This window comes from Labrus mixtus, chromosome 16 (genome assembly GCF_963584025.1).
Source record: "Labrus mixtus chromosome 16, fLabMix1.1, whole genome shotgun sequence".
NCBI lineage: Eukaryota > Metazoa > Chordata > Actinopteri > Labriformes > Labridae > Labrus > Labrus mixtus.
In genome coordinates this window covers 17461784-17480029 of record NC_083627.1, presented here as the reverse complement: position 1 = coordinate 17480029, position 18246 = coordinate 17461784, and the positions used below count along the sequence as shown (strand labels likewise).

Genomic DNA, 18246 nt, shown 5'->3' with positions numbered 1-18246 from the left:
AGAGTCAAGCCTAATAAAGTTTACAGCTCGAAAAGTAGTGCTGATTCTCCGGGAAAAGCCCAGGAGTCTGTGCGCAACAGGGGGACGCGTGGCCCCTGAAGCCGGTTAGTGACCAAGGACCCCCAAATAAAGCCCCCCAAGCTCCACAGCAAGGTGAGTAAGAGATGAAGCTTTCATTCAAGGGGACCTGTTGATTTCAGGATTGAACTCGGTAAAACTACGGCAATTTCTTACATCTCATACGTTAAAATGGTACTTAGAAAAAAACTGCAATCTGACTTCCTTTCCACAACGAAGCGCTTCAAACACGTTAATGACATGCAAATTATTTTAGGGGAAGAAACTCACTGAAAAGTTGTATTTCCAATAGAAAGTTTATTATATTGGCAATAATCATCGTTTGTATTATTATAGTATATTCTTGACTTCCAGTCTTTGAAAAACATTTACAAAAAGCTAAACACGATGGAGCTATACACATATAGGCGACAACGTTTACTGTGGAGCCCTCCACGATCAAACAAAGACAGAATACATTTTTACGCAAATGTTGCGTTCAGGTGAATAACACAAACAGCAGCTCCTGCAGAAAAAAAAAGAGCTAAAAGAAGACACAAGGCAACAGCTACTGTACATACAAGACAGATTCGGAACCTCTGTCCATACAATTGTCCACGACATACACAATAACCACACACGGCTGACTGCTGGCTCTACTTTTTTGGAAGCAAGTTTTCTGACAAGCTGGTACAATACATCAAACAAATAAATACATACATATACAGTACATTCAGAGAAAACGAAGGCTAAAAACAAAGGAAGCCCAACCTTAACCCTCATTTTATTAGGGTATTTTCCCTTCTGAGTGCATCATACAACTTTTACTGGATTTATTTGCTGTTAGTTTGTAGCATTTCAAGCTTTATTTTTATGTTTTTTTTGTCCGTCAGAACAACAAATAATTTAAACAAACACTTATGTGTCTTTTTCCTCTAAATCTAGACAGAACTGTACAGAATGCATCTTTTTGTAATCACATACGCATAACCACGGAGGGGGTAAAAAGGAAATAATATCAAGGAATATATAATGGGACAGTTGTTGGACACACAGCGGGGTGTGACTGAGGATGTCCCCTGTCCAGCACACATCCCCGTTTATAAGTCTCTGCGCCTTTTCAAGGGGAAGGAAAAGGAGAAGTTCATATGACAATCTTTGTTTTATTTTCATAGTGCTCGTTATCAGGTGTAAAGTGGGGGATATCAGGGCCTGTAGACTCCCCCGCCTGCAGCCGCCATGTTCATGCTCTTCAGCTTGTTGTCTTTCTTCCACTTCATCCTGCGGTTCTGAAACCAGATTTTGATCTGTCTCTCTGAGAGGCAGAGGGCGTGAGCGATCTCGATCCTCCGCCTGCGGGTCAGGTACCGGTTGAAGTGGAACTCCTTCTCCAGCTCCAGGGTCTGGTACCGGGTGTATGCAGTCCTGGCTCTTTTGCCCTCTGGTCCAGCTAAATCTTCGACGGAAAAAAAAAGAAACATCAGTAGATGCAAAAACATTTTTTATACTAGTTAGCTCTAACAAATACTTTTGAACCAAATCCCTCGCGTTCTGAATGTTATTGGTTTTTAGTTAGGACTAGCTGAAAGTTAACACAAGCTCAGATTTGTAAGTCGCCTTAGAGGCTCACAAAACATTATTAAGATCAGTTATTAAAGTGAGACACACCTTGGCAGTTAGACTTTGCGTAAAAATATTTATTAAGAATCGGACATGTTTTACCAGAAGCAGTACATTAAAATAAGACAATAAAAAATAATGTAGGCTATCTAATTTAACATTAATTCTTTTTCCCACTTAATTTATACTTGTATGTTGTATTATTATATTATTATATTAAAGCGTACCTGCTCTATGTTGACAGTGCAAAAAAAGCTATAACACACCAAACAGGTGAGAGGCACATCATAGAAGGTTTACCCACTTTCTATTTTTATTATGTATAGCAAATAATGATCCCTTTATTACAAAGTTTAAAAACTACTCTAGTAAGCTAAAAAGCATGTTCGCCTTAACCTTACAAGGAACATATAGAGCGCCACGTCCCTAAAATCATTCAAGTCAATTAAAAAGAGAAGTTTACCGTGATTTATGTGCAGTTTTCTCATCCACGGATAGATCTGAGGCTGTGTAGAGTCGGTGGTATTTTGAGGAGTTGTCTGTGCGCTCCCCGCAGGCTTCTCCTCCTCGAGGGGCGAAGCTTTGGACAAACAGTCCCGGTTGAGCAGCAGCGTGCCTCCGTTGGAGCTCGAGCACGGGGTTGAGCACGAGGTCGGGATAGAGTTTTTCACGGCTCGGTGTTGAGGTTGAGTCTCGGTGGCCGGGGACGAGCTGGCGACCGATGAGCATGGCAGCGGGTCAGGTGGAGGCGATAGAGACGCGGTCCCGGTGCTGTTTGCGGACTGGCTGTACCTGACCTGCTCCACTGAGGGTGTCGCCGCCGCTGAGTGACTCGGGGAGTAGCCCTGCGTCCGCTCGTTGCCCACAAAGTGTCCTGTACCGGCCCGGTCGACTGTCAGGTCCATCCCGTTGTAGCCATAGCCGTACCTGCTGGAATGCATGGCTGTTGAGTCTCTGTATTGCTCGTTTGCCGAACTATGGTCTCCATAATTATGTAACTGGAAGTCCGCGCCATTGGGATAGCGTCCGCAGAATGAGTTCACAAAATAGGAGCTCATTTGTTGACAATTCCGCAGTTTGCTCGTTGCAGGTTTTGTTGTTGTTTTGTTGTTTTTGTAGGTTAAAACAGCATAAACCTGTGTGCTTGATTTGTGGCTCTTATGCTTTAGCGCGTCCTATAGCACCCTTGCACAATTTATGATGAATTATGGAAATGAGTGGGACATGGACTTGATTCTCTCTTACGTAGGCACCCAAATATGGGGTACGGCGAGGTATCACGTGCTTTTGTTGACCAGTCGTAAATCCTCCTTGGTGACCTCGAGAGGTAAACTCGTGCACACAGGAAATACTGGGTGGGATGTGAAGGGCGCGCGCCTCCGAGCGCTCGTGGCTAGGGCAAACTCAGAGGCAGGGCTCCTGTGTTTTGGATTGTCGTGGTGCGCCATCCTCTGGCGTAATAGTTGCACTGCGTGTCTGCGGAGGTTTGTCAGGCGTGGGCTCCGCGCGGGGTCATTCAGAGGTTAACGACTATTGCGGCAAAAAAAGCAACGAGCTCCTAAACAATACAACAAGTGACACGCTGAGAGTGCAATCTTTGCGGGGAGAGTGTACAGAAATAATTCCATTAGGATCTTTATATGTTATGATAGGCGAGTGAGTGCAAATAGTCTGTGCAGTTAATAGAATAAAGGCCCATCCAGAGCAGAGCTGCGTGTTTTTCTTTCTTTCCTTATTTCTTTAGATGTTTTTCTTATAATCTTAAAAAAAAGTTTGAAAAAAAAAACCCCACTCATTTCATGCAAAACTAATTTATAAAAGTTTGAAAAAAAGATAACAGCATAACACCACATTCTCGAATAATATTGCAGAGACTGCCAACCAGGCCTTTATTTTATGGCACTTTGAAAAACGAAAGTCTAGAATATAAGCTCGAAATGAACTCATGTGATTCCACATAACACATTTTTGGGGCTTTTTTTTTTTTTACAATTCACGCTTACATAATTACCTCTGTTGATTTAAGTAGCTTTAAACCAGGCGCATTTGTATGGTGGCAAATTGTCGTTCATTGTTAGGTCCAAAACGTAGATTTTTTTTTTCGCGTGTTTTCTTGTGTATTTTGAGTTTTTGTTTGATATCAAGAGCATAATGTCCTTCAACAGGTAACAAAGACTGAAAATTAATAATAGAATCAAATTAAGCGTCGGCCTATTTATGAAAAGACAGATTTGAGAAACTCTAAATTGTTGGCAATATATTTGCAACATTTTATAAAAATAAAGATCAGATAAAAATTCATATTCTGCACCGTGCTGTAGGCTGTTTGTATTTAACACTAGGTTCTCTTCCACTGCATAAAATGAGTCTCTTCTGTACGAAAGTTAATAGTTTCAAACATTTCTGTAATTGATCAATTACAATTTGATAATTCGTATTTTGACTTAAATCGTTTAGTCTTAGTTATTAACTAATTTTAGAGAAGTGACACTTTTTGTAACCTGACCTGACCGTTAATGGAAAAGTGCGAATGCACTTTGGTCCTGTTAATTCAAAGCATGCATACACAACAGGAAACTCCGCTGATTCTGACACTGACACGACGCCTAAATTGAGCCTCGCACTCTCCGTTTGCTTTTCTCCTTCTGGAATTTTTATGGCACCTTCGTCTCTTCAAGGCTGCGACTTGTCTCCAAAAGCAGCCCCTGCAACGAGTACAAGCATAATCACGTGTTTCCGGACAAAACACTGCGATATTGTTTATTCTGATCCACGTATATGCGCTTGTATCGGTAAAAACACACGCAAAAAGCGCGGTAGCCGAAGCACCGGGATCCCACATCCAGTAGGCCCATAATGAGAGAACTACTCCGTGTGTGCTGTTTAAACAGTCATGCCCCAACAGCTGATTTATGGCTGGCCAATGGCAACAAAGTTCCCACGAAAAGTATTTCCCGGAATCGAGCCAGGGACACACCCAGGCACCAAAAGAAAGGGAAAGAGTTAGTGTCAAACATATGGGACTGGGAGCGAGGGGTCCACTGCTGCTGAAAAACAAGAGGGCACTGCTCTCTGCAGGCACTAACACACACCAGCACTCGCGAGTAAAATATTGTGCGTAATGATGTTTAAGTATCATTACGCACGACCGCAGTTCGACTAAATCGCACAGTAGTCACAACAAATTATCATGGCACACTTTTCAACCCTACGTCAATGAAACACTCATTTGAATCAGACAAAGTGCACAACAGCCAAATCCCTAGCACACAGGAATGGTTGTCACCACGGCCTATTCAAGTTAAAACAGCATAGATGTGTTTTAATGGTAATCATAAGAAGGGCACATCATCGCATATACACATGCATGGACTATGCATTTATTTCTCTCACATTTTTGATGGTCAAACATTAGTTGATTGCCCGACTCAATTTTCTGCATGAAAAATAAAATCAATATGAAGATAGTATTTGGAACACCATATAGCAGCACTGAATCTAGTAAATGTTTTCAAACAAATACATACTAACATTTAAATATTTCGCTCAGAGAATTCAATGTGCATACAATTAAGGTCGTCCAAACTTCGAAACAATCATGTTTTGTACAATTTTACCATCATACCATCTATCAATATTTGAATATGGGCTTGTACGCGCACGTATATGAAGCACACCATTTTACAGCATCGAAGAGGACACACAGGCAAAAAATAGAGGTCGACATGTTCCTTTTGCAGCATAACAAGCAGAGCTGCAACCACCACAAACCCTGAGCCTCCACAGGAGGGCGTCAAAGAGCACGTCTCATGAGCACAATCCACCCAAATGCACTATGGACGAAAGCCCGTCCACATTTAAATGCCACAACAAACACAGTCTTGACAGAATGCAGAAGCCAGCAGGAAGTTCAAGGCAAAGGCACTAGTTTCTTGTTATCTGATTTAGATTGAATTAATCACGAAGCATCTGACATTCAAATCCTAATCAAATAAACTAATCTGAAACCATGTAAACCAAACTCCTTAGTTTTCTCATTTGCTTCCTTAAGCAAATGAGGCGTCATATTTAAATTAGTGAACTGCCATTATTCGGCTATGTCTTTACAAATTGACAAACAAAAAACACACATTTGACTTACTTTTTGAGGTGCCATGGAGCTGAGAGGAGGGAGTTGGCAGGTGTAAACGACCAGTGACGGAGGGAAGTATCCAGCTGCGTCCCCGGACGGAAGCTGAGGCTCCCGAGGGGTTAGTGACGTACCGGGGCTCCATCCACTCATCCTGCCAAAACGTGTCAGGAGAGCGACAGTAGGACACCCAAAGGATCCAGACATGTCCAAAGGCAAGCTCCTGCGCCTAGAAGCCCTGTCTCGACGAGAGAAAACTCCGCAAAAGAGGACAGGATGTATAAAAATGCAGAGAGTCGCTGGTGAAAACAGCCGTGCGGACGCTCGAGACCGTTAAATGAAAGGCTGCTCTATTCCGCTATTGGAAATTATATATAAAAAAAAGTTCATGTTCACGGCTCCCTACCACGTGACAAACCGCAGCCAATAGGAAGACGAGTAGGGTCGTAAAGTTGCATTGCTATGTTGTAAATTTTCATAAACAACAACGGATTTATGACCCAGCGCTGGAGGGAGAGATGGGGAGAAAGGGGGGGGGGGGGGGGGGGAGGAAAGGGGGCAGGTCACCGTCAGGCGCCATCTTACACAGGGAAGAGGCAACGCAGAGTTCAACAGTAATTTCCCTTCATCTGCAGCCTGCCCCATCTCGCATCCTCATAGTTCACATTCCCCAGCTGCAGTGTTTACCCAACCCGCAGAATGGACTAAAACGTTTCATGTCATGCAACCTAATATTGACCGCAGTGAACCCGACTTATTGTCACTAAACCGGTGCGTAATTGTTGAGGTTAGTGAATGAATGTTTTGGCCACTCAATGTTCAGTTGGCAAATATCGAGCAGACAAAAAAGACAGATCAGAGCTATTAAATCAAAGTTTATATTTTCATTCACAGATTGAAGACATGAGAAATGTTTATTTTATTGACTTGTTTACATAATTCACATTGAAGCGTGGGCACTGAACCTAAATATATCACAGTGTTTGCACATGTTGGATTGCAACCTACTCATTTATAATAATAATAATAATAATAATAATAATGATAATAGCAATGATGAAGAAAAAAAGCGTTTTGCAATTATGTATTTATAAGGGGTAAAGGGTAATAAAGGGTGCTTGCTTGTTGGTATCGACAATCCGCTATAATATGTAAAGCCTTAAATAAAAAAGGCAAGAACATCGTTACGCTGCAAGGCGAAGACTTCAAAATATTTACGTTAGGATATTCCTGTTTACAGTGTAATAAGCAATGAGAATCTGAGGTAGGTTACAAGAGTTCATCCAGAACTCAACAAATAGTTTAGTCAACCCTGGATGAAGAGTAAATAAGTAAAAACAGTTGCGTCTGAGTGATTAGAAGTGATATAAAAACAGTTGGATGCACTTTATAGACGAATTATGCATTTATATTAAGCCTTGATTCATAGTAAGGCACCTTTGCGCAGAATGTGTATTTGTTCAATTTAGAAAATAATCACCTTGAGAGAGATATTCGAATAGGTAGCATAGTTATTTACAATCATGTTCAGCTTGTGTCATTACTTGTATGTTAGCAGGTCAATAGTAGGTAGTTTTTCGTTAAGGAATGTTGCTTCAGTGATACAATGACGTAAGATAATATGTCCTATTGCTTATAAAAAATAATGTTTAAATAACATGGCTCTATCGCAGGGATCATTGAACTGAATATATGTTAAAAAAATGAAACATATATGCTGTGTTGTTAAATGCTTATTTCATCATCAGCATACAAAGTAGTGCATGTATGTTATGTGAGAAATATCTCTAACCGTTTAACTGCCGTGTTTTTATATGGTGTTTTTTTTAATGCCCCTTCTGTCTCTTTTGTTACTTTGCAGCCGTTTCTGGCTCCGAGCCGGCGCTCCGGGTGTCTCCTGCTCCGGGCTGAGTGGACTCTGACGCAGCCCGGGTTTCACCCTCCTTTTCGCCGTCAGCAGTCGACACCGGATCCTCCTTGTGGTCTTTCTTCCACTTCATCCTGCGGTTCTGAAACCAGATTTTGACCTGTCTCTCTGAGAGGCAGAGGGCGTGGGCGATCTCGATCCTCCTCCTGCGGGCCAGGTACCGGCTGAAGTGGAACTCCTTCTCCAGCTCCAGGGTCTGGTACCGGGAGTAGGTCTGCCGGCCCCGCTTTTTGTTTGGATCTGTGGTGCAGAAGATGAGCTATTATTGTATCTTTCAGATAATATTTTCTAACAAATTATGAAATACAATTCTGCAGAAAATAAAATGTTGCTATCGCTTCAATAAAATTCTGTATGTGGAATCATCTTGGGCATTCTTTTTTTATTTTTGTGCAATTAATTGGGACTATATTTTTTTTTACATTTTCTCTAAAAACACCCTCACGGAGCATACTACTAATACTCAAAGACAGCCTTTTTTTTGGTCGGTCCCTACATCTATTTAAAGTGTTCTTGCTGTGATGTTTGGCCTTTGCCTCCTTTGATACTCTGCATGCCTTCCCAATTAAAAGCCAACAATCCTCTGCACACTAAAAGGGCCACATAAGTAATTAGATTATAACTCCCAACACCCTGCTCCTTCACAAGTATAACAAAACCTAATGTTTCAAATTACTTGCATTCTAAATCCACTTGACTTCTTTATGTAATCGACAATACTGGGCCATATTGATCAAGTAATGTCTGTACGAACCAGGTTAAGAAAATAGCAGAGCCTCTGCAGTGCAGACCCAATTAGAAAGGAGCTGCAGAGTGCGAGAGAGCTGATTTACACAACAGGCTGCTCTTTTTTACAACCACAAAGGGGAGAAGAGGCTATAAGAGTAATAGGAGTGCAGCGAAACCCCCCAGCGGCAAGGTCTCTGCACACTCAACACACAGGAGCGCTGGCCAAATGAATTTATGGCTGCAGAACTCATTAGTTGCGCAATAAAAGTTTTACGATTCTTTCCATGCAACACCAATGGCTTCACGAAATTAATTGAACCAGTAACGGCCAATGTAAGTATCCCAATGTTTTCTGGAAGCATTGACCTGAGGGCTTTGAAACAGCTATAAGAGACAGAACCAGAACATACCTGATGCTGTCATCCAGGGGTACATCCGGTATTGTTTGTCCGGCGGCACAGCGAGGTGTCCAGGCTCCGGATGGCAGCAGCTGTCGGTGAACAGGCGGTTCTGGTCAAACAAGCTGTAGTGCAGAGTCTGTGGTATGTGTGGGTCCTGCCCCTGGACATAGTCCGAGGTAAAAGCAGGCCGGGTCTGGTACACCGCATTGCTGACGCTGTAAACTCCAGACAGAGATGGGGCGAACGCGATGGCGGCAGCACTCCGAGCCGAGTCCTCTCCAGCGGGTCCAATGCTGCAGGACGCCCGCTCCACGTTTGGGAAGAAAGAACCAGCAGCAGTATATTTGCTAAGAAGACCGTCCACATAATAAGAACTCATATTTTTTCTCTCTGATTTGTTGGCCCAGAATCCTCAGTGTCGTTTTTACGAGGTAGTGTGATATATGACAGCAATACACCCTAGATTTACACCAAAGCCCATTTTTACTCTGGACCAAAGAACTCACCCACGTGACTCCGGCCTGGACGCTGCCGTCCAATCAGCGGGCAGATAAGGGTTTCATTATGGCGCAGGACTGCAGAGTGGGATTAACACTTCACATACAAACACGTACACACACACATAAACACACACGAGAGAAATTCACACAATCTCGGTGTTCCAAACGTAATTTACGCCATTGAATGTACTTGTTTTACATGATTTATTTTACTTCTTATGTACAAATAATCATCTGTTTACCTTTATTTAATTTCATGTGACTCCATAGAATGCTTTGAAAATACTCGATACGGATTCTCTCTCAGTACTGAAAAAAATATACAAAGAACATAACGGGTTTGATGGCTATTATCAGATCTTGTAAGTAATCTCGTTTTCCAAATAATAGTTTTTTCTTAACTACATAGTTCATTATTTTTTGTCTTAAAAACAGTTTGATTATACGCTGTGTAGTCTTAAATAACCCCACCGATGATTAATACCAGCAACTATTTCTGAGCTTTGAACGTCATTGATTTGAATAATATTTTCCCCACATAGATGGTTTAAGAGTGTATGTGTATAGAGTGTGTTTTTGGCAGTAATATAGAATATTGATATATATTTTGTTAATAGTGATATTAGTACAACAATACATGTTATAAGCCTTTCCATAATTATAGTAATTTAAATCAATTGTTTTCATTGTTAGCATTTGTTGTAGACGTATAAGCCGTTCATGATGTTAAGTATTTATTATATCATTAGCCTACATAATAAACAGTGTTTGTATTATAGAACATTTGAAATTATAATTCTATTTATTATTGCTATTATTATTATGACTATTATTATTATTATTACTACTACTATCAAGTCTTTGTGTCCTCCTGAAAAGTGTGTTTATGGCATAACAATGTTATCTTCAATAAATTAAATTCTAATAAAAAATATATTTTTGAATTATGCTAACGGAAACTGGAATTCAAAGAGCAGGAAATAGAAGTATTCTACAATTTAAAAAAATAATATTACGATGAACATAATTTAAACCAAAACTTATAATAGGCCTTCTCATAATTCCTATTTGAACTTCTAATGCCAACAGACAAAAACAAGTCAAAATAATAGCAATAATTGAAATTAAATAAAAACAATAACTATTTTAAACTCTGTTTGAATTAGAAAAAGGGTGTTTTTATGACCCGTTTTATTGCGCATAAGAAACGAATGTGTTTTTGTGTTGCTGTGTTTAACTTGTTTAAAACCGTTCAATGCAAACAGAAATCTGGGTGAAGATATCTTAATCTACATACAGGTTATTTGTAAATTCAATATAGAAAAGTAGGCTTAGTTTTAAAGGTTCGTTGTAAACCAAACACTGCTCTTGGTTCAAAATGCACAGCGTCTGTGAAGCCATACTGAAACATCCGAGCTGGAGCACATCCAGCAGGCACCGCGTGCTGCCTGTTTCATTATTTCCGCAGGCTGCAGAAACAGCTTCTGCTCTGAGACTGTAAAAAGGTGTGAAATTATTTAGCTGGACTCTTGTAAATGTTACTAAAGTTTGTTCCCAGAGCAGGTTCATTAGGGAGAAGTGTTCAAAGAGTTAAGGGGATGTTGTGGAACAGTGTCGCCACCCTCTGGTGACATGAAGGGATTGCAGGCCAGGGAACAACACTGCGCACGCATAGGGTCTCTGCTGCAATACCGGTTAAAAATGCAAGATACAAAAAGGAAAAATGACTCTCAAACGGGGCCTCCATCTTTATAAGGTTATGATTTTCAGGAAAGCGCCAATGTCTTTAAGCAGATTTCTCCGGATGTATTCAATAAGCATCAGTACTCAGGCAATCCCATTGGTTTGAAACCCGCCGCTGGCTTTATTGCTCCTTCTCCTTTAGGTCGGGTCTAACAGAGGAGCAGAGGGCGGAAGGTTCCCAGGTAGAGACAAAGGATCGCTCCAAATGACCGTGAGTCCTGCGCGTCCCCGTCGGGTAGAATCCAATAAAGCTGATCATTTCCGCTCGGCCTTTTGTCCAGGGCGCAGAGTCTCAGAAAAGGAAGAAAAAACAAATGGGTGCCATTCTGGAAACAGCCTAATTGTGTCTGGACGGCCATAAAGCCATTAAAACTGGAATGCCAGACAGTATAGCAGACCAGGCGTTTTATTGCACTGTCTCTGGTCGAGTCTTTGAAGTTTGGGTCCATCTGCGGCTCCTTACGCGTCACAACAGCACTCCAGCTGGACTAAAGTTACCTTCTATCTACAATTATCAACTAGTTTCAGCGCAGCCCTTTAATGACAAGTAAATGAGCTGGTGTATGTGACAGAGTCGTGCATGACCACGCTCGACTCTCACTTTGGCTTTCCAGTTAAGAAAGTTCAAATTGGGTTTGCTGATTATCTCATTTTCTATGTGCCAAATATTTCCTCCAACATGCAAAGACTCGTCTTCAATGATCGTCTTGTCCTAAAACTTGTTTTATACATTCTGTCAGTCAAGCTGCGGTTAAAAAACAACATGTGTCGAGCTTCCCTATCTTAAGATATTCATTCACAGAATCTTACTTTCTGTAAATGACGGACTGATCTCTAGTGCTGGAGCTTTCGGCATATCGGCCTTGTCATATCTGAGCTGAGTACAAACACATCGGCTGCATTATTTTGGGCCTCAGCTGTCGAAGCCGTCGATGTCTTTTTTTGCTTTGTGTCCTATCACCTCGCAGCGCTTTGCACCCCATAAAAGGTTATTGCGGTAATTGTCTTTTATGGCTGTATACAGCTAACAACATCCTCTGCCAAGACACAGCTCTGTCCCCAACCCAGAAACACATAGCCTACATATTCACCTTAGATGTTTCTTTTAAATGGTGTGTGTGTGTGTGTGTGTGTGTGTGTGTGTGTGTGTGTGTGTGTGTGTGTGTGTGTGTGTTGTGTGTGTGCTCTTTGCAACTTTTAAATTTTTGTATTTGCTTAAAGAGCACGTAGTCCTATCAAGATGTCGTTTTAGAGAAAATGGTGTGTGTGTGTGGGGGGGGGGGGGGGGGGGGAGGGTGGGTGGGTCGGGTGCCTGTGTGCCTGTGTGTGTGCCTGTGTGTGTGTGTGTGTGTGTGTGTGTGTGGTTGACAGCAGTAACCTTCAGATTTTTCCTGCCGCAATAAAAACGATCTTGCACCAGTAAAATTTTGTTTACAGCAACAAATCGTGAATTAATTAATTATATAATTCATTTAGATGCGAGTCCAAAATGAAATGAGAATGCAACTTGCATGCATTCGCAGATATAATTCGTTTTATTTAATAAATAAAGTACAAATTACATTTGTGAACCAAAAGTCAGACGGTCAGCAGACCGTGAGGTATCAATAAGTAGCCTACAGTGTTTAGAGTTAATTTTCTCTCACGAGCAAACATTATGTACTTTTAACATGTTAGCTACTCCCTGAAAGTCATAGTTCAGCATCTAATGCAAGTAAATCTACAAGGATCCGTCATCAAAAAAAGAATAGGTTATTGTAGGTAGTTGAAAGACATAGGTAGTCATGTAATATAGCTTCTATTACACATTTTAATTTGGAACATTTTAAAGAGGTTTCTGAGGTTTTAGCACCTTCTTCAATATGCGCTCAGTCGGGGTTTTCCATGTTTCCAATGTTAGGTTAAAACTCATGGTCATCAGTCATAGTTCTACCAGTGAGGGAAGACAACATTCAAATTAATACATTACAAACTATACGCTCAGATAACTCTGAGACAGACAACAAATAGAGCTACAAACCAGAACGAACACAGAATGTAACATTCATACACAGACAAGCACAGGGACCAGGCCAACTAAGTCACTTTAACGAGGTATTATTTAAAAAAAAAAAAAAAAAAAAAACAGCTTAAGAAAAATTAAAAAAACGAGTGGGCACTGTTAAAATTGTGCAATATAAAGGTAGTCGCATCAAACTGAAGCCCAACATGCTTTTTTACAAGACAAATAAGCCCAATAGCTTCTGTAATATAGAATAATAAGACAATGAAGTTTAAAAACAAGGTCCAGCAGGGTTAAGAGCTTCCACACACAAAGCTCGCTAACAGCCTAAATACTGATTCACTACGGCTCAGTTATTCGTCTTTCGGTGCGCCGTCTTTATTAAACTTCTTCATCTTCATCCTGCGGTTCTGGAACCAGATTTTAACCTGTCTCTCGGTGAGGTTTAGCTGCCTCGCCACCTCGTACCTACGGTCCCTGGTCAGGTAGGTGTTAAAGAGGAACTCTTTCTCCAGCTCCAGGATCTGGTGCTTGGTGTACGGACAGCGCTTTTTTCTCGTGGCACTCGCGTGGAGCCAGTTGGACACTGGGTTATCTGGAAAGAGTGGAGGGGGGCGACACTGGTGTGAGCTGTCCGGTGCCGAGTGACCAAATGCAAACAACAAATATTACTTCAATGGAAAAATAAATCCATTAATAGAAAAAAACGAAAGGACGTGCGTAAAAGCAGCTCCATCCAAGTAACACGTTCCCCCCATTTCTCTGTTTCACTTTGAAAGCTGTAAAGGGTTATCTAATATTGCTATGGGAGCCGGGCCATTAAAAGTCCCCATAAGGAAATGGCACGTTCAGAATGGCATCTGTTGTGCAGACGCGCACCCCCATCACGCACCCAAATCCTCACAGCTTTATGCGGTATAAATAGTCAGCTATAAACATAAAGGGCTGTGCAGTGACTTACTTGGATCGAGGCCCGGTTTCTCCTCAGTCTCCCCGCTTATGTCCCCAGCCTGGCTGGCCAGTGCGTCCTTTTCCCCCGGTGATGCCGTGGCCACCGTGCCGTTTGCGTAATCAGAGAGCAGCAGTGCCGTGTGGGAGCCGGGCAGCGCACTGTCAACTCTCGCTCCAATACCCTCCGGTTTGATCCCGTAGTGATGAGTTGTGGGTAATCCGGCCATGGGAAGAGAACCGGACATTGGTTCCAGTAGCCATGACTGATAGCGACCGTCTGTGTCTGCACCAACCGGGCCCTGTGGATGCCCATAGTGGTGGTGATACACAGACGAGACGGTGCCGGGGAACTGAGCAGGAACGTGGCTCCACGACGGCCCGAATACCGGGGGCTTGGACGGGAAGGTGCAGGTCCCGAGCTCGTTGTGGTCGCCAATAGAGGAGGCGGACTGTCTGGCGTGCTGGAGCCCAGGACCGGAGGGGTATCTCGGCACAGAGAGCTCCTCGCTCTCGGGCAGAATGAGGGAATCGACGTAGTAACTAGTCAGTGTTCCGGATGTCGACATGGCAGAAAAATGATACGTTCACATGTACGCAGTCATACAGCAAGATACATGCAAAAGTAAAACGCGCACACACACACACCACACACACATACACACGCAGTAAACCCAGCCTCACAAAATAACAATGTGGAGAAATCAAGTAGCAACTTGGCCCCACAGAGAACTACAGTGGGCTAGTAATGGGGAGCTAGGCTGCCGCGCCATTGGGTAGAAGACGCACGTGATCATAAAGGCTGAACAATAAAGGATAAATCAATCCCGCTGGTCATTAAATACTCACCCGCTCTCCAGTAACAACCTCTAGTTTTAAAGCTAAGAATGATCAAGTTATGGGTTAGATCTGTTATCTGTGAGACTGAATATGAATTAATGAATCTAAAAATAAAATACTTTACAGGATCTTATACCTCTTCTTCTGCTGCAGATAAAACCCATTCTGGTTCTCCCAAACGATGCTGCATGTTTTTGGAAAGCTTATTTTACGAGGTATTTTATAGGACACGTAAGCACCCTACGACTACTGCTCACCAAAACACATTTTAAACACCAAAGTAATAAAGAAACTTAGCGGCTCAGAGCTGAAAGAAATCATGGATTACAAATTGCATCCAACCAAATTACACTATTTTCAGTTCCTTCTCTGCGGCAGACATTTTCTATTGTCCGTGTGTGATCCTTTAAATATATTCTAAAAGCAAAACTTACAAAGTGAGAGTAACTACTTCAGCCTCATAGGGAATATGTTGCACGAGCTTAGTGTGTTCAACCTGTGTGCTTCACAGGGTGTCTATCGGTGCACTTTTGTCAATTTAAACAATTTTAAAAGTATAAGATTATGAAAAAGATCCTGCTATTTTTTTTAATCCACATTTCGTGATTGTGACTAAGTCCATGGTCTATCTGAATATATTACAACTAATACTCTACATAATAGAAAATAAATAACGGTGATCACAGCATGACGTAGGCTACATTTATTTAAGTTAAAAAGAAAACAGTAAATACATGTTGTTACTTTGTGGATAATTCAAAACTTTATTCATCCGTTTTTCGACTTTTCAATCAGGTTCACAAAAAAGGACAATATTAAATCTTAAACTTTAGTGGTAGTAACAGTCTACTAAAGTGTCGCTACAAATACGCTGCAAAATATTAACCTATATGATAAACAAAAATAAAAGTTACTTACTGATAAAATCACGACTACAGGGTATAAAGGGTTGAACTGTGTGTGTTAAATCGTGTAGGAAATTGTCAATATTTAAAATAAATATAGTAAAATGAATTAAATCACGAATATAATGCGGATTAGGCCACGTGTGTTGTTTTTGTGTTAAACAGATACTGAATGGAAGCACGGTGATTTTAAATTGTTTTTATATTTTACAGACAGCATACTGATGGCAGATGCTCGTTGCTCCACGCACAACCTGCCGTTTAACCCGTTTATTATTTACACCGCCGTTATCACTTGTATGGGCCTATATGTTGCCATCATCACCACCATCAGCGTATTAACTGTAATGCCAGAGAGAGGCCAGAGCGTCGGTGTAACGTTACACTCAAATAGAGCTACAAATGTGCGTAATGTGGTGTTTGTGGTTTCCTCCTTTTAAAATTAAATGGTGCGAGGATTGGCGAGAAACGACACGTTCAAAATACACGTGTTTAGTGGAGACTTAGATTGTAATGTGTTGCAAATAAAATAATAAAATAAATTGTTAAACATCAAAAATTAGCGGTTCGAAATATTGATATAAGAACATATTTGTAGATTTTAAAATTACTATTGTTACATTGATTCTGCAAAACAGCGCGTAAAAGCAACTTAAATGAACTACAGTGATTTAACCATGGTTCACACATTTTACACAGAAATGCTGATTTTTTATATTAAACAGAAATAAAGCCACAGCTGAAACTCAACATGAACTACACACACACACACACTGTTTGTTTTTCCTGCGTACCATCCTAAACCTATAACCCTACACTGCAGCTCACGTCTCCAAAGCAGCAACCTTGAGTTCTCGCACATTACTCTGCGTGTTTTATTTATTACCATCAAATAAACGCAGAGCTTGGCCAACACCCCACAAGGCCACAGGCGATCCAACACAGGGATTCTCTCTATTTTTCTGTTACTGCCTTTAAAATAGAATCTCAGGGGGGGGGGGGGCGGGGGGGGAGACACAAGCTGTCGATAATGTGCACTGCAATTGCGAGCTATCACCTCCTTGGTACTTGCACATTATTTGGCCAACAGACTTCAAACACGCCGACGGGGGAAAGGAGCGGCTCAGCGCCTATTTGTGCACTAAAAGTTCGAATAGACAAACACCTTCAGAGCAGGAAAAGACGCCGCTCTTCCAATGGCTCTCAGGCTGTAAACCTAAATCAGGGTGTGTTTTTCACCCAGTTTACCGCAGGGGCTATTCACTTCTTTTGCTTCTGCAGATAACAGCCTGTCTGGCGGATCTAAATATCGCCATAAAGCCCTTCCCCTCCTTTTGTCTGAGCCACTATTGCGCACAGGAAGCATCCGGTCTCATTGCCCACGGAGGTCGCTGTTGCCCCATTCACCTTCCCCTTCCCCTCCACTGCAGTGGTCGTAACCGAGGCCTTGTCTGGCGTGTCTGTGTCACTACTACTCACGGAAAACTCTCGCGGCTTTACTCTTAATCCCCCAAGTCCACGACGCATACTGTAGCTCAGCTTTGACCACGTTTAAATTGAGCACACAAGCGCGCGCGGCTCACTGTAACGTCGAAAACAAGCGCGTTGGTCTAAAGAAAACATTGCAGGAGATAGGTTAAGAATATACACAGCAGCCACCCACCCCTCTCCGGATGGTAAACCAGGGGGGATTAGAGTATGCTTCCAAAACACGTCTCCACTATTTTCATCAATTCGAGTCATCTTTGTGTCTCTGATTTGTCTCCGTTTACTCTCCGATGTGTGGAACTGGGGCAATTAAGACAGTTTCATGTTGCAGAGTTAGAAATTGACCCCAACAACATGAAACTACCTAAACCACTCGACAGTCGATCAGGGCCTCAAGTGGAACACAACCAGCGACAGACAATGCCCCGTGCTCTCCGGTCCAGTCATCAAGTGTCCAAAAATAATCTGTACAGGAAAAAAGTACATCTCTATCGTACACACACAGAAGTGAAGCCACAGCAACAAGATGCACAAAGGCAAAATTCACAATGACACATGGACTCACCCAAATCCCGGAGATGTTAATGCCAGTATTCCCAACACCAGCACAGAAGGAAATGTTTAATGAACACACAGTGTCTCTGTACAGTTCAGATTCATAGCACAGAGCCGGGCCTCCTCTCCTCTCCGTCTCAAAGGCTCTCCCACGACTGAAGCAGCTCTTAGAGGAGAGGGAGAAACCTCATATACCAGCCAGTCATAAAACTCTACAATAGCCGGCTGGGCTTGCAGCTAGACGGCTTATAGCCTAATATCTTTATTATTTCCGATGACCATTACTTTAGCCTCTAGAAACATTTCTAGGAGCTGGTTACCAAAAAGCCAGTTTTTTTTTGTTTTATATTTGAATAAAACATTTTACTTCTGAATAACAAAAAAGAACGGCTGAAAAATATA

At 41.8% G+C, this 18246-nt stretch overlaps 3 protein-coding genes across 5 annotated transcripts in view; all 3 read right to left on the bottom strand.

Moving 5' to 3' along the window:
- The window catches only part of hoxa3a (homeobox A3a), a 30288-nt gene extending 24058 nt beyond the window's left edge, over window positions 1-6230 (bottom strand). For all 3 annotated transcript variants that reach the window (XM_061059888.1, XM_061059890.1, XM_061059893.1), the window contains exon 1: window positions 5819-6230. The gene's annotated coding sequence lies outside the window, so the exon portion shown is untranslated. The remainder of the gene's footprint in view (window positions 1-5818) is intronic.
- hoxa5a (homeobox A5a) lies at window positions 360-11792 on the bottom strand. The gene is given in 5 exon segments (XM_061060296.1): window positions 360-1513; window positions 2141-2852; window positions 7580-7704; window positions 7707-7973; window positions 8873-11792. Coding segments are annotated over 5 exon segments (1725 nt in total). The 5' UTR covers window positions 9243-11792; the 3' UTR covers window positions 360-1262.
- Window positions 11793-12618: 826 nt separating this feature from the next.
- hoxa9a (homeobox A9a) lies at window positions 12619-18139 on the bottom strand. The gene is made up of 2 exons (XM_061060133.1): window positions 14070-18139; window positions 12619-13703 (listed from the first exon to the last, which is right to left on the bottom strand). Exons 1-2 carry the CDS (start codon window positions 14623-14625, stop codon window positions 13462-13464), a joined length of 798 nt encoding a protein of 265 aa, XP_060916116.1. The 5' UTR covers window positions 14626-18139; the 3' UTR covers window positions 12619-13461.
- Window positions 18140-18246: the final 107 nt, after the last annotated feature.

Bases quoted from the DNA above. Each gene is read 5' to 3' on its own strand.
- hoxa9a (XM_061060133.1), bottom strand. From the start codon at position 14,625: ATGTCGACATCCGGAACACTGACTAGTTACTACGTCGATTCCCTCATT. The intron at 13,704-14,069 runs GTAAGTCACTGC...CACTCTTTCCAG, and splicing joins GAAACCGGGCCTCGATCCAA to ATAACCCAGTGTCCAACTGG.